Source organism: Alligator sinensis, unplaced genomic scaffold (assembly GCF_000455745.1).
Source record: "Alligator sinensis unplaced genomic scaffold, ASM45574v1 scaffold989_2, whole genome shotgun sequence".
Taxonomy (NCBI): domain Eukaryota; kingdom Metazoa; phylum Chordata; order Crocodylia; family Alligatoridae; genus Alligator; species Alligator sinensis.
In genome coordinates, this window is record NW_005842162.1 from 276,254 (window position 1) to 291,381 (window position 15,128).

The following is a 15,128-nucleotide window of genomic DNA, read 5'->3' on the forward strand; positions in this document are numbered from 1 at the left end:
GTAGGGAATATTATTTGCCCTCTCTCCCTGCTTCCTGTGTTTAGACAGGAGAAAATGCCATGTTCCCTGCTTTCAGGAAGGGAGAGGACAGAACAGTTGCCTGTCCTAGTATATTCTTATTAATACCAACCCATGACTTGATATTACTTTCCCTTGCTCACCCACTTAGCTTCTTGCTCTGATACCATGTGGGTGTCCTGGACCTGCTTTGACATGACCAACCAAGCTCTAAGGACTTCCAGCAATATTAAAAACCACCTAATTGGACTAGAGCTGATCTTGGACCAGACTAGTTTCTGGAAAGTAAAACCACAGGGGTGTACAAATGGCAGGACAGTGCACTAGGGAGTCATATGAGTGTGATTCAGTGAGGGCTGCTTATATGTTCGCTGCTGTGGTGCTACCGAGGAAAGACATGATATAAAATGGCTCTTTCCTACTCAACACACCTGCCCCTTACTCACCCTGGCAGTTGACTTGAGGGATTCACAGATCAAAGTATGCTTTACTGCTTTCAACTCTTTTTAAATGCTTTGGCTCTGCAAGGCTAAGTGAAAGCTGGGTTCTCTTTTTCTGTATCACTAACACTGCCTTTTTATTTTAAATCAGTGACATATTGTAAAGCTGTATGTAAAGGAAAAAAGAAGGGGCTGTGGAGGCACTGGCGAGGGTGTAATGTAAACACCCTGCATTTGGGGGCTGGTAGAACACCAGCAATTTGAAAAAGGAAAAGAACTTAGTCTGACCTAGGCACCCTGCACCTGGTGATCAGAAAGCATGGAACACAATATGTCCCAGTGTAAGTGTAGACGTAAGTAACAACTGGAGCATTTCAAACACCTATGAAGCTCCAAAGGTCCAGCTGTACAAATGCATATACCCTTACAAGCATTCTAAGTGTCTGAAGCACTCCAGAATAGTACCTCTTTAAATGAGGTAGTATTTTAAGTGTTTCACGTTTTGTTATGTGTGCACAAGGACAGGTCCTTCAGAATCCCACAGTGCCTTGCTGTAGGGAAGAGAGGGAAAGCAGGGTGGACAGCTTGATAGGCACTGCCAGGTCCACCAGACTCCTGCTAACTCCCAAAGCCTCTGATGCCATTGGAGCTAGGTTCTACAGACTCAATACTTTTTATACTTCTCCACTCTGCTCAGAGTGAGAGAGGAGAAGTCCAGGGGATTTGGGAAGTTCAGGGGACAGAGCATTAGAATCCTGGCAGTAGGAAGCCCTTGCCACCTCCCCCTCTACCAGACCCCTTCTTACCAATCTACTCCCCCTCTCCACTCTCCCTTCCCTGCTACCTCCCTCCCTCTTGGGGGAGGGGGGAGCAAAGCTGCAGGTTACTGCAGCCCATGTAGTGCTCCCTAGCTGGTAAGCTTGAAGCATACCAGCTGGTGGAAACCATGGAGGCTCCAACGTGTCCTGCAGCTTTTGAAATGTTTCTGAGCCTGTTACACTTGGAAACATTTCAAAAGTAATTTCTGTCCAGACCCTGAGAGAACCACTTTTCAGTGTAGAAGCATGCTAACTTCCTACACCAGAGGCAGGCAAAATATGGCCTGCGGGCCATGTCTGGCCTTCCAATTGATCTCATCTGGCTCACAGGCTGCTACAAGGAGCCTAAAGAGGGAGGACTGTGCCCTGTGCTTCTGCAGCTGGGACCAGGCAGCACACAGACTCCTCCACCCTCCCTGGCTTCCTGTAGGCATGTGCAGTCCTGGTATTGTGGCCGCTGGCAGCCAGACCTTCATGAGATAGCGTGTGATGCAGTGTGCTGAGCACCCATCCCGCCCGCCTGCTGTCATCAGCTGCTGCCACCACGGTGCCAGAGTCCATGCCAGTTGGGGTGGGGGGCAGGGTACTCAGCCCGGGGCAGCCAACACCAACTTTCCTGATGTAGCGCAGTAGCAGCAGCTCATCATAGTGGGCAAACGGGCAGGACAAGTAGGTTCCTGGCAGCGGCCGGACAGGATTACTTGGCATTTCCACCCTCCCCTCAACAGCTTACCAACACTTAAGTGGCTCTCCAGCCCAAATAACTGCCCACCCCTGTCCCAGACAGACATTAAACAGCTCTCACATACTAACTTTGAAACAAAGATACAATACCTCCTCTTCTACTGACTGGTACTCCTTATCATCAGGAGCAAGGTCAAGGAGAATAGTCCCCTGGCTCACACAGTGAAATGTTAAGTAAGGATTGGTGCCTGCAGGAGGAAAGAATGGAAGGAGTAAAATCCCTGAAAGGAAACCAGGCTAGCTGCATTTTATCCAGTGTTGCCATCATTAGTCTTGTTAAATAAGCAGAGAACAGGACTAAGTGCATAACATTAAAGGAAAATAACAAGTAAGTACAATCTAAATTCCTTCAAATGCTGTATTAATTGAATGGGCCTTAAAAAAAAAAAAAGAGAGAGAGATTAGTGTATCTGACCATTTCTATTTTATAGAAAATCCTGTGTGTGTTAATAACATCACATCTAAAAGTTCAGTCAATTCAAGAATGAGGTATTAGTAGCATATACATATGTGTTCTCCTTGGAGCAAACCTGTGCGCCACGTTGCAGCTGGCCATTGGGTAGGTACACAAGGGCTGAGATCCTCAAGATTTCCCCTCCCACCTTGTACACATGCTACAGAAGTCTATCAGGGCCTTGTGCCCTGAACATTGCAGGGATTCTTCTGGGTGTTTTTGTGGGCAGCCATTTCCCAAAAAAGAGGGAGAGAAAAGATGATGTCTGCTGCAAGTTTGCTGTGCACTATTTCAGGGAACTCTACTTCCATATAAATCAAAGCAAGCAAGCATGTGTATCTTTGGATACTTCAACATATTTACCTTGTTGCCCTCCTAGAAGTCTCTCTACACCTTTTATTAATTTGTGACGGTGTCCATATGCGTTAATGCCAATTTCTTTTAACTCTTCATGCCCCATGTCTGCCAACACATCAAGGGTTATCTGAAAAGATGACAAGAATCAGTAGCTAGGTCTTCAATGTGTCATAAAGACTAGTCCTATCATTGCAGAAATTATACAGTACTCACACTACAAGTTGGGAACATAATCTCTCATTCCCCTAGCAGATGTCATATTCCAAGTGCAATTCATGTTAATGGAACAATATGCTGTAACATGGTACATGGTCCAGCAATTTATCACCCAATAATAAGCCACAATATGATCATTTAGCCACAAAGATGTTACTTGTAAAGCGTAGGGTATCTCTGCAGTTTGTATTGCACTTTAATTTGAACCTGCAGCATGTTACATATAGGGTGATAGTTTGGCCAAGTCCTCCAGCATCCCAGGGTTGACTGCTCTTGCCCCCACCCCTTCCTGCAAGCGGATTCTCTGCTACTAATGCTGAACTCTGTCGCCCCAGGTGCCTCAGCAGGAGATACCGTAACTCAAGCCCCTCCTCTTTTCCTAACTAGTCTTCAAGCTAAGGCTTGTCCCTGCCTGGACAATTCACCATTTGCACTGCCAGGCCTCTTTGCAAAGAGGTAAGCACTGCAGTCTATAAATTAATTTTTGAAATTAGCGACCATTCAATTTACAAACGTTACGGAGGGGTGCAAATGATTTGTGTAAATCTGAGGTCCAGAGTAGACTTGTTCTACTCTGGACCTCAGATTTACACAATTCATTTGCAGTTTCCTTTGTTACTTTTGTTTTCCCACTGGTATTAAAAACAGGGTTTTTTAAGTAGGAAATAGAGATGCTAGCAAAATGGGCCAGACTAATCTACCTTTAATCAGGCAGATGCATACGAGTGCACCAGTGATTAGGCTTGTTCCATACCTGCTCTGTTTCAAAGATATCCCGAAGATGTTCAAGACCAAGACTTTTCAGGAACTGCGTGATGTTCATGTCAAGACCAGTGACTATAATAAGAGAAACAAGATTACTATATTATCCCAAAATGAGTAAAATAGGATGGCAAGTTATAAAGGTACACAGAGGCACACTGGTATCAGATCAGTTTTGCTACCCAGATACACCCATCAGGTTTTCTAAACAACAGCAATGGTGAAAATGTGTGAAACCTATCAGAGATCCTTCCCCTTTGAATGCTGATTTAATCACTAATGAAAAGTTAAGAAGAACAGTTCCCAAAGAGGAGAGACCATCTCTGTGCACAACACAACAACTTTCAGTCCCTTTGAGTTATGGACATTCCTGGAGTTCAGCATTTACAGTATTTTTGGTTAGTTGGATGTACCTGCCTGATTACACAAGGCAAACTGCGAATACCAACCAACATTATTTCAGCAAGCTAATGTAATCCAGGAGCAAAATTACCTTCTCCTTCTTTTCTTTCTGTTCCTGCTGCTCCATCCCCAGCATTGGAGGCTGCTCCTACTGTTAGTTCTGCCAGAGGCCCTGTAAGGTTATCTATGCTGCTGGCAGCAGAGAGACAAGAGGGAGTAGATGCTGGTGAGATTAGAGAGGCACTAACAACAGTAGCTTGAGGTTTAAAACAGGTAGGCAAGGCTTCTGGAGGCATTGCATCAATCAGCAGAGCTCTGATGTCATCTGCCTGAAAAACAGGAAGCATTATTTACGTGAGGCCTCATTTTCATTAAAATCACTATCTAGGGAAAGAAAAAGATACCTTCAATTGATAATTCTAATTTTCCCATTAAAAAAAGAACTCCAAAAACAAACCTATCCTTGAACAGGTATTCGTTTAGAAGGGACCCTTTTAGAAGACTATTTTGGATTGTTCAGACATTCACACAGCTTAAAACAACTTTTGAAGACTAGCTTGCTTATTTTCAATTATGTTCTGAGGATCAATGGTCCGGCATTGAGCACAGGGTTAGACTAGATGACCTCCTGAGGTCCCTTCCAACCCTAATTTTCTATGATTCTATGATTTAACTTTACTTCCTGTCAGGAAAGGGCTATTCCATGCAGGTTTAGACAAAAAGAAACTTTATAATCAACTAAAATACATCCTGCATAACACAGACCAAGGACTCCCACCATGAAAGTCCTCTTTTGAGGCTGCAACTTTTGCCTGAGTCAACATATTCGTTTTTGCAAGATAACCAGTCTTACTTTAAGACGGGAAGTGACAGAAAATTACCATTTCCCTAATAAGTTTTTCCCAAGTTTAATTATACATCTTATTTCTAGTCTGAATTTGTTTCATTTCAGGTTTTAACCACTGCATCTCATTATGCTTTTTGTCTGGTGAAATAAACAGAACTTTACTATCAAAAATCCCTTCCTCATCTAGGTACTCATGCAGTTCAATCATCTCCACCTTCTCTTGATGAAACTAGGTTGAACTTAAGTCCCTTATTGTAAGGCAGTTTCTTTCAGACCTCAAATTATTCCTATGGATCTTTTCTGAACCCTCTCCAAATTTAACATCCTTCTAACAATATGGACATCAGCACTGGACAGAGTGTCTAGTAATGGTTTCACTAATGCCTTGTATAGGAATAAAGCACCTCGCTATTCTTATTTGATAGTTCCCTACTTATGAAATGCATTAGCCACATATGGTGGCATTCTATTCCTGGCCTAAGGGGCCATTTTTTGGCATTTATGCATAGGGTGGCATACTATTAGTAGACATGTAAACCTGTGTGTGCAGATGACTACATGCTTGTGGAAGCTAGACATGCGCAGTAGGTTATGTATCAGTTGTACACGTGCCTAGCTATGGGTATGCACCCCCTGTGGTTGTGTAATGTATCTAGTGCCAAAAGTGTAGCTGGATGAAACAGATGTTAGACACCAGAGGAGGACAGACTTTCTGCCTTTTGTCTGCAATAGTCGAGTGACTAGGACACTTGACTGTGAAGTCAGAGACCCAGGATCTAGGTTTCCCATCATCCAGAGAGAGTTTGAACCTTATTTCACAGACTAATCACTAGGCAAACATCAATGGAAGCTGCTCTCTGATGCTCCTTTGAAGATGACCCCTGGACAGCCACAAGAGGGACACACATGATTTGTGGGGCCAGGAGGAAGAGAGCAAGGCAGAGGATATATATGGCTCAGTAATGTGGCTGCCATCCCAAACAGATTGGGCCCATAGATCAGAGCTATGTCCTCAACAACGCAGAAATTTTCCTTAGCACTGCCCTCCACCCATTTTTTCCCAATGGCTATTAAATGCAAGGTGCAGAGGCTTAACTTCAAAAGGAATGCCTGACTTGTGGCCTGGTGATTAGAGGACAGAGGTAAGGTATCAGAGAAATCCAAGTTCAGACTTCCAAGACAACTGTCCTAACTACTCAGCTACTGGGGACAGATGATGGGAAGTCTTATCGCCACCATTTCACTGTTGGTTGGCAAATACATAGCTGCAAACTTGTGCAAACTTTTCAGAGTCACCATTTTCCAGGATCAAATGAGAACAACTTTGGATGAAGGAGAGGGGAGACAGTGCAATATGAATTTATTTGGGGAATTGTTTAAATAACTCAGTTTGACTTCTCCCCACCCTCACTTCTTTGTCTCATGTGGCTCTCTCTCTCCTGATACCGGATTTTATCTACTACACAGTTCTCTGTGCCTGCCACTTCCCATACAGCAACCATCAACAATAGGGAGATATGGAACCTAGAATATTCACGCGTCCTGTAAGATATAAAAAACAACTAAAGCTGCCAGTTTTCAATACAACCTACAGCTGTTTATTAATTTGAAGGTCATTCTAGCTCTATTGCCTTGGAATTATGTGTTGCCAAAAAAGGATAGAGAAGCTGTTCAGGAACTGATAATAGCCACTGTTGAACACAGAGATTCTTCCAGAGTCTCACTTGATTTACTTCACAGGTTTAAAGAGGAAAAAAAAAGTACCATGGCTGACGCCCCAACCACTGATATTTTAGGTGGATACATTTAGCTTTGGAAAAATCAAGGTGCTGGGAATGAACCTGAATGTAAACAGGCAGGATATCTTAAATTTTAAGACATGCTGGGATCTCAGTCTATGGGTGTACAGTGATGGGGCTTGTGACAGAGGGGTCATTAATGTGTGTCAAGGAGTCATGACCACACTACATTTCCCATATTTCAGCATGAAGACCACTGGTGCAGTGGAAACACTGATAGTCATTTAATATGCAAACCTGATTCATTGCAACAGCTTTTGATGCTTTATCATATGAACTTACTGTTGCCAGGTCTAAAGGTGTTTGACCTTCTTGGTTCTTCATGGTTGGATCTGCTCCGTGAGCTAATAGCAGAGCACACAGCTGTGTTCTTCCTTTTTGTGCTGCTTCATGCAATGGTGTGAATGCCCATTTATCTGTTGCATTTACACATGTGTTGTATTTAATCAACAGTGCTGCTATATCCACATGCTGGGGAAAAAAAATACTTCTATCAATAAAGTACAGGACCAAAAGAGAACAAAGTAGTACATATGCCTGTACAATTTTTTTGATCCTTTCAAATAACATCTTGTTTGTGTTTTTATTTAGATAGGAGGAACAAGGCTATTGAAATATCCTTTTCATTTCCCTTTTATTTTTCAATATCTTCAACTCCTCCTGTGCCGTCGTGACATTCCTTCCAGGTAATGCTGGTTTCAGTGTCTGGCTGAAGAGAGCATATGAACAATGAAGTAGGAAGGTTGGTGTGCTGCTGTAGCCATGATGGTTCAGGAAATGTACAAAAGACAAGGGTTTTTTATGATATCTTTTACTGGACCAACTGTATAGTTGGAAGAGAAGTCTGGCAAGCTTTTGGGCAAAAAATGTCCTTCTTTAGGTCACCTGAGGCAGCGTGTGCCCGAAAGATGTCACAAAAAAAACCAACCACAAAACAAAACTCATGAACAACAAAGGACATTCCTTCCTCCTCTTGGGAGCTTATCTTTGTAATTTCTGAGGCATGGAAAACAGTGTAAGACAGCTAGGCTAGCTCTCTCCCATCATCATATAAGCTATCTTTCTCCGAGCATGACCCTATGCCCCAGTTTTCTTCTGCCAATCCATCATGCAAGTAGTTCTAGATTTATTATGCATGTGGTCTAGCTGCATTATATATATATATAAACTATCAAGTAGCACTTCTCCCAAAACAAACAATATTGCTTGTTCTTCTCTTCTGTTGACACTAGAGAAAAGAATTTAGGTCTAAAGTGCTGTACGGAAATAATCTTTTTTTTTTGTAAGAAGAACATTTCATACTTTTAGGCCCTGATCCTGCACATCTTTACCCATGCTTCACTTCAAGCATCGCAACAGTCAACCAAGAATTCAAGTGCATAAATGATTGCAGGGCTGGGGCTTCACTGAGGACAAAAAACTGTGTTCATTCTCAAGTCTTAGGTTTCACAAGAAGAAATATTGTTCTGTGGTCAGACAATGCAAGAACAAAGTAGAAATGGCTTAAGGCTTAAGTTTAGTGTGAGCTTTAGAAACACATTAAAACTAACAGCAAAAGCTTCTTTGGTTGTATAAATAAAAAGAGAATCAGGAGGGAAGAAGTGAGGCCATTATATGCTTAAGTTAAAGTGGAGATCAAAGACAGCTTAGAAGTAGCCAAAAAAATGAACAAATACTTTGCCCTAGTCTTTAATCAGGATGAAGAGGTAAGAGGATATTGGTGGCATACCACATGGCTATGAGGACATGCAGAGGGAAAATATCATACCTGCTGGGGAAGGAAAACTAAGACTGCTTGATGTTACCAAAAGGGCAAAGGGTGGGGCAGCAGCTGGATAATTTCCATCCTGGAATACTAAAGGAATTCACATGTGAAACAGCAACTCTTCTAGCATAGATTTTTGTGGACTCCGTAAACTCACAAACAATACTTAGGACTAGATTAACAGTACATACAGGCTGCATGAAGATGTTAAAAAAAAAACAACCCCACCCCACAAGGCACTTAACCGAAAGAAGCAGCTTGTTACTTCAACCCAGCTCCACAGCATCTGTATATATTGGGTGCTTCAGCGGGGCTTGTTGGTGCTTTTAGATAAAGCTGATTCAAACAGCAATTAGATAAAATTACCAAAAAAGCCTCACTAAAATGCCCGATCTATACAGATGTCGGGCAAGCCGGGTCCAACTAACGTGCTGCATCTTCTAGGCATGCACTGGGCTTGGCATGGGAGTGCAGAGAATTTAAAGTGCCTTTTTAGAAACGTCTGCAAGCAGCCATAATGTCCATTTCAAAAAAAGGGAGAAGAGTGTCTCAGGCAATCACAAGCCTGTTAGCTTGACCTCAATAGTACACATGGTACTAGAACAGATACTGAAGGAAAGGATAGTTAACAACATGGAAAGAAATGGTACAAAACATATGGATTTATCAGATGATTGTGTCAGACTAATTTAATACGATTCTATGACAAGATAATGGACTTCTTAGATAAGGGTAATACAATGGAATTAATTTATTTAGGTCTAAACAAAGCTTTTAATACTATTCCTCAAGGGAAATTATCGGTCAGACTTGACAGGATGAGGATCATTGCTGAAATCACAAGGAGCTGGTGCAAAGGGAGTCTGCAGAGAGTTATGCTGAAAGGTGAAGTATCCGACTGGAAGGAGGTCACTTATGTTGATCTTAGCATTCATCCTGTTTAATCTTTTTATCAGTGGCCTTGTTAGTGGAACAGGAAGTGTCCTCACAAAATTTACAGATGATGCTAATCTGAGGAGTACTGCCAAATGTGGCAGAAAACCAGATTATTACGCAAGAAGAGTCAGTTTAGGGTTGCCCAGGTGGCAGCCTGCGAGTGGCTAAGCCACAGCCTGCAGGCTCCCACTTCCTTTACCTCCTTTACTCTGTGCACATCCTGCAGTGGGTTCAAGCACTACTTCCCCCAGCCATTACTGCTTCCCCACACCAGGCTGAGGCTCTTGCAGCTTCCTCTCCTTCCTTCAGCTTCTGTTTCTTGCTACTGCCCCTGGGGGCGGCACAGCCCACGACCTCTCAGAAGTTAGAGTTCTGATTTAAATGATCTTGTAAGATTAAGCATTAGAAATGGAATGAAGCTTAACTATGTCCTGTGGTTTCCAAATTGATAGTAAATGCTTGGGGGAAAAGAAAGGTTCCCAGAGGTATTTCAAGTATGGATGCACTGAAAACCCAAGAGCTCTATGGAATGAGAGGACAGATCACAACACCAGGTAGAAGGGGTGATTGTGGAAGGGGTAAGACAAAGACAGGTCAGACTATGTACATGCACTGGGAACTTCCACTATGGGACTTAGAGCATGTTAAGAAAGCCAAGATTAATGGCAAGGCATACTTGGGATGAAGGGATTCAGGACCCCAGATCGCTATAATCCAAGAAGGGCTAATAGGGGAAAACCAAATTATCCAGGGGGGATATCTGTGGCCAAAAGTCAAGCACTCAGAAAATTAATAACCTGGACTTCAGTTATGAGCGGGGATCCAGGTTTTCCATTTGCCACAGAAAAATGTGGTAAAACCCAGATTTTCTCATTTTAAGGAGAAAACCAAGATTTTCTGCTTTAAAGGAGAAAAACATGGGAAATTGTGGGTTTCTGCTGGGGGGACCGTGAGGGTGGTCAGGCAGGGGACACCGGGCACACATGCCTATGGCTGCCAAGCAGCCTGGAGAGCAGCTCCTGCAGGTAAGTCTGGGGAGGATTGAGGCCCCTATAGTGAGGAAGGGAGGAAGTTGGACAGGGCTGGGGCTGCTGCCCAACCTGGGTAGTGCGTGGGGCCTGGGGCCCAAGGCTGGAATGCACAGCTGCAGGGTCTGGGTGGGGAGTGGGATGGAGCCACAGGCGGCTTGTCTGGGGGGCGGGATAAGAGGGAGGGCATGGGGAAAACATTTGGAGGCAGGCGTGGGTTGCCCACTGCGGGCTCAGGCTCCCTGCTGCCCTACCTGGGGCTTCTGGGGCCCAGTGGGCGAGACACAATGGGCAGAGTGGGGAGAGGAAGCTTGGTGCCACTGCTGCAAGCCCCATGCAGGTAGAGCGAAGTGCCCCCTGCCTGCTCAGGAGCAGCAGAGGCAGTGGCATAGGGTTGTGACCCCTGCTGCTGCTGGGCGGGCAGGGGGTGCTTCACCATGGTGGCTCAGTGGCAGTGCTGAGCTTCCCCGCCCCACTCTGCCCTGCCACTTGCTTGCTTCACCATAGAGGCCCTGGGGTTGGGGGGTGGGAGGAAGGGAGCAGTTCGGGGAGCCCAAGTCTGCAGTAGGCAGCCAATACCCGTTCCCCGCCTCCAACGGGCTCCACGCCTGCCATGCTGCCCATTGGGGAGGGGGAGCTGGGCTTTGTGCTCTGCTCCGCGGCAGCAGCTGCTGCCTCCCGCAGGCGGCACCTGGGGCTCAGGCACTGCGGGGGATGCAGGAGGCTGCAGACCCAGGTCCCTGGCCCCATAGCCCTGGCAGCTAGGTGCCCCCTCCAGCAGGGCTGGGGATGCAGGGGCTGAGGGGCACCAGCAGGGGTGGGGTTAGGGTAACTTGTTGTATTTTATGCTTTAAATAACTTGTTGTATTTTAAGTTTTAAAGTTGCACCTCCTTATACAGTGGTGAATTATAGTATTGTTTAACTAATATATAATAATATATAATTATAGTATTGTTTAACTAATATATATTAGTTTAACTAATATGGAGCCCTGTGCCGCCATGGTGAAGCACCCCCTGCCCGTCCAGCAGCAGCAATATATATCTTCAGCCGTATTTAGTCATTACTTCAGTTCTGTATAGACTCATTATCTGAAATTTTTCATTTTGTTTATCAGCTGGCCTTGAGATGTTTTTGTAGAGCTCATGGTGCTCATTATATTGTATCTTTTCTGTTTTATCACTGTGACAAGTTCTTCTAACATAATATAGCAATGGGCTTGTTATCAGCTTAAATTAATTGGATTTGGCACTAACTGGCTAATCAGAGGGATGAAATGATTGGATATGTTAATGAAAGGTGATAAGGGAGACCAGTGGACAGTACCCAGAGTAAGACACTGGAAAAAGTCGAAATTAAGAGGTGTGCTTGTGATGGGTCTGTTGAACAAAGGAATATGCTGACAGGATAAAATATGGACAGCATACTGACAGCAGAGAGACCAATCCAAGAGCAAAAAGTCATCGAAGGAGTAAAGATGAAGAAAAGCATAAAAGGGGGCAACAAAAGAGTTACGTGTGTGACATCATAAATCCAGCCTTCAACACCTGTCTGGACCCTCCCAGCCAATGATGCACCTTTTGCTTTCAGGAACTGACTGGCCACCTTTTCTGTTGAGCAAAGTAACATCTTTGGTGCGGGGATTGGGTGGCAGCATCAGTCTAGGAGTGGACAGCAGCATGGAATGGGAGATTGAGTGGCAGTACATGTCCAGGGGTGGGTGGCAGCACAGGTTGGGAATCGGGAGACAGCAGAGGTCTGGCAACGGATGGCAGGGCAGGTTGGGGTACAGTTTTCCTCAATGGCTATTATTTCCACATGCCAGGAATGCACCATTGTAGCAGCCATGGGTGCCAAGTACATGAGGGCCCAAGTGCCCTGACCCTCCCCCTTGGAAAGAGGGCTGTCACCTGAAATGGGCAAAACTTTCCACATATCCATCATCTCATGTCCCCCTGGCAAAAACTGAAGTCAGCGCCTATGGTAGCAGCTATGTACACCCTTCCACTAGCTCCCCATAATTATCCAATTTAAAATCTCCAAGCTAAACAAGAAAAGGAAACAAATTACACAGAAAAAATAACTCCCTGTATCATGTTCCTGAGAGTATTTTTTACTGATAAATGGTTCGTCAGTACAAAAAGGGAAAAAGTGAGCAGTCAGCTAAAAATTAGCAGATTGGAGTAAGAAAACTTGCTTGACATTGTCAGCAAAACCCCAAAGATACATGTCAGAGGCAGATTTCATGTTTTCCATTTTTAAGGTAGTCACCAACCCCTAGCAAGAGAGGCTTTATTTCTTAAGATGTGTTTTAAAAGATGGCTAATCTTATCTCTCCTTTTCTCAACTTTCAAGCAAATTGATGGGAATCCCATATTTTTCTGTCATGTGACATAAAACACCATCTAATTGTATGGTAAAAGAGCAGGATATACACAGCATAGAGTGTCACACAGAAGAACCAAAGGAAATCCACTTTTTTCTGAGGAAGGAGTTATATCATATGGAACATGTTAAATAAGAACATCAGGAGTAAGAACACTTGAATTCTGTGCCCACATTACTAAAATTCAGAGATGGTGATGGCTGCTGCACACCTCAGAGAGCTTCCTCAGTGACAAAAAGGCACCCAACACTTCTTAACTAAAAGTGGCTGCTGAAAGATCATCAAGTACAACTCTCATTAATGTTTTCTATAATGATCATGTTACGGAATAGAATGGAATTATATATATATTTTTAAGTAACTACCAGCTTGAAACAATTATTGACAATGTTCTGTCCTAAATATTAACCAATTTCTGTTTTGGTGACTGAGGTAAACATTAAAACATGTAAGGCAGAAATGATGCATGTTGCCTTGGGATAAACTCTAGAATTACTGCTTGTCAACCTTCTGCAGGTTTGATCTTTAGAATGTGAATACACAGCACAAGAACTGCCATAATAGATTAAACCAGTGATTCTTTTCTATTATTATTTTATATTAAATACAGGCCAGTATTTTGTCTCAGAGTGACCAGAAATGAGGGTTACTCACCTGTACTCATTTAAAGAGGGACACTGCAAAATCATGACCTCAGGATGAACCAGAGATGCAGTTGTGATGGTAGAATGCTTCTGCAGCAGTGCCTGCTTGACTGTTCTCTCATTTTTTTGTGCCCCTCCTCTACTGTTATATCACTTTGATGATATAGCCAACAAAGGGGGCTGTGACAAACCAACTGTTTTAGTTATTTCCATCATGATTCCTTGCTTTGGTTCAAGATTTTAATGAGGAAGAGAGACAGGTGAACAGGGAGTGTGACTGTAGAATCTATCCCGAAGAACTGTTGTTTCTGGTGAGTAACCCTCATATCTTCACGGAGTAACCTCTGCACATTCTTTCAAGAAAATCATCTTACAAGCAATATTGTCCAATGAGGAAGGTGGGACAGAGTCTTAATTAGATAGTGACTGACATACCACTCTACCTACCTGAGTATCTGACCAAGATGTTAGACATAGATCAAATGTTTTGTGAACATGTGAATAGAATGCCATATAGCAGCTCTGCATATTTCTACAAGAACACTAGGCCTAAAACATGTCAAAGAGGCTGTCTTACCCATTGTGGAATATGATCTAATTGATAATAGGGATTAAAAAGCAGGTCTCTCTCCAATTCATAACCAAATCTCCTAAGCAATCTCGATGAAATAACTGCTTATCCTTTATTACAGTGTGCCTAAGATATAAGAAGATTTGGTAACTTTCTGAACTCTGACTGTATTTAGGCTTAAAACTAAAGTGCTTCTGGCATCTAATATGTGACATTCTGCGTTGCCTGAATGAGCAGGGAGTCTAGGAAAGAATAATGGCGTATTAGCTAATTGGTTGAGATGGAAATCTGTTACCACACTGGGCAAGAGTTGAGGGTGGAGACAAAGTTACGGTCCTTGGGGAAACCTGTGAAGTTTAGATTAGCTCACAGAGCTTGACTATGGTTAAAATAAATACTATTTTGGTTAACAGCAGAATAGCTAATATTCATTCAGGAGCTCTAAGGGAGGCTTCATAAAAGTCTAAGGTGGGTGTGTCAAACTCATCTGAAAAGGACCCACAGACCGGCCCTGCATGCCAGATCCAGTGTGCTGGAGAGGGCACTGCACATGGCATGATCCTGCTCCAGCTGTGCTGTACGCGGTGGTCTCTCTGGGGCTGTGCTGCATACAGTAGTTGCTCCACCTACTGTGTGCTGGCCAGGCCCTGCATACAGCATGGTCCCAGAGCAGCTGCCATGTGCATCGCAGCCCCAGAGCAGTAGAACAGCATACTACTGCTCTTGGACCGTGCTGCATGCAGCGTCTCCTTTATTGCTCCAGGACATGAGTTGGAGCACCTGCTACGTATGACAGGAAAGGCAATGACATACCCCACATGTTGCTGTGGGTCAATTCTGAGACTCCCAGACAGCACCAGGGGCCAGATGATAGGGCTCTGCAGGCTGGATCAGGCCCATAGGCCATATCTTTTGACACCCCTGGTCTAAGGAGTAGGTT

The 15,128-nt window shown here is 43.8% G+C and overlaps 1 protein-coding gene and 1 long non-coding RNA gene across 2 annotated transcripts in view; one reads left to right on the forward strand and one right to left on the reverse strand.

The window, feature by feature from the left end:
- TNKS (tankyrase) overlaps positions 1-15,128 on the reverse strand; it is a 254,549-nt gene that overhangs the window by 8,378 nt on the left and 231,043 nt on the right. The window contains exons 19-23 of the mRNA XM_025206544.1: positions 7,140-7,328; positions 4,303-4,540; positions 3,802-3,884; positions 2,838-2,958; positions 2,111-2,208 (exon numbers count right to left, since the gene is read on the reverse strand). Coding sequence (XP_025062329.1) covers positions 2,111-2,208; positions 2,838-2,958; positions 3,802-3,884; positions 4,303-4,540; positions 7,140-7,328 — 729 coding nt within the window. The remainder of the gene's footprint in view (positions 1-2,110; positions 2,209-2,837; positions 2,959-3,801; positions 3,885-4,302; positions 4,541-7,139; positions 7,329-15,128) is intronic.
- LOC112550601 lies at positions 2,214-13,327 on the forward strand. The gene is made up of 3 exons (XR_003094530.1): positions 2,214-2,348; positions 9,415-9,507; positions 12,943-13,327. It is a non-coding gene; the product is annotated as an uncharacterized LOC112550601 (long non-coding RNA).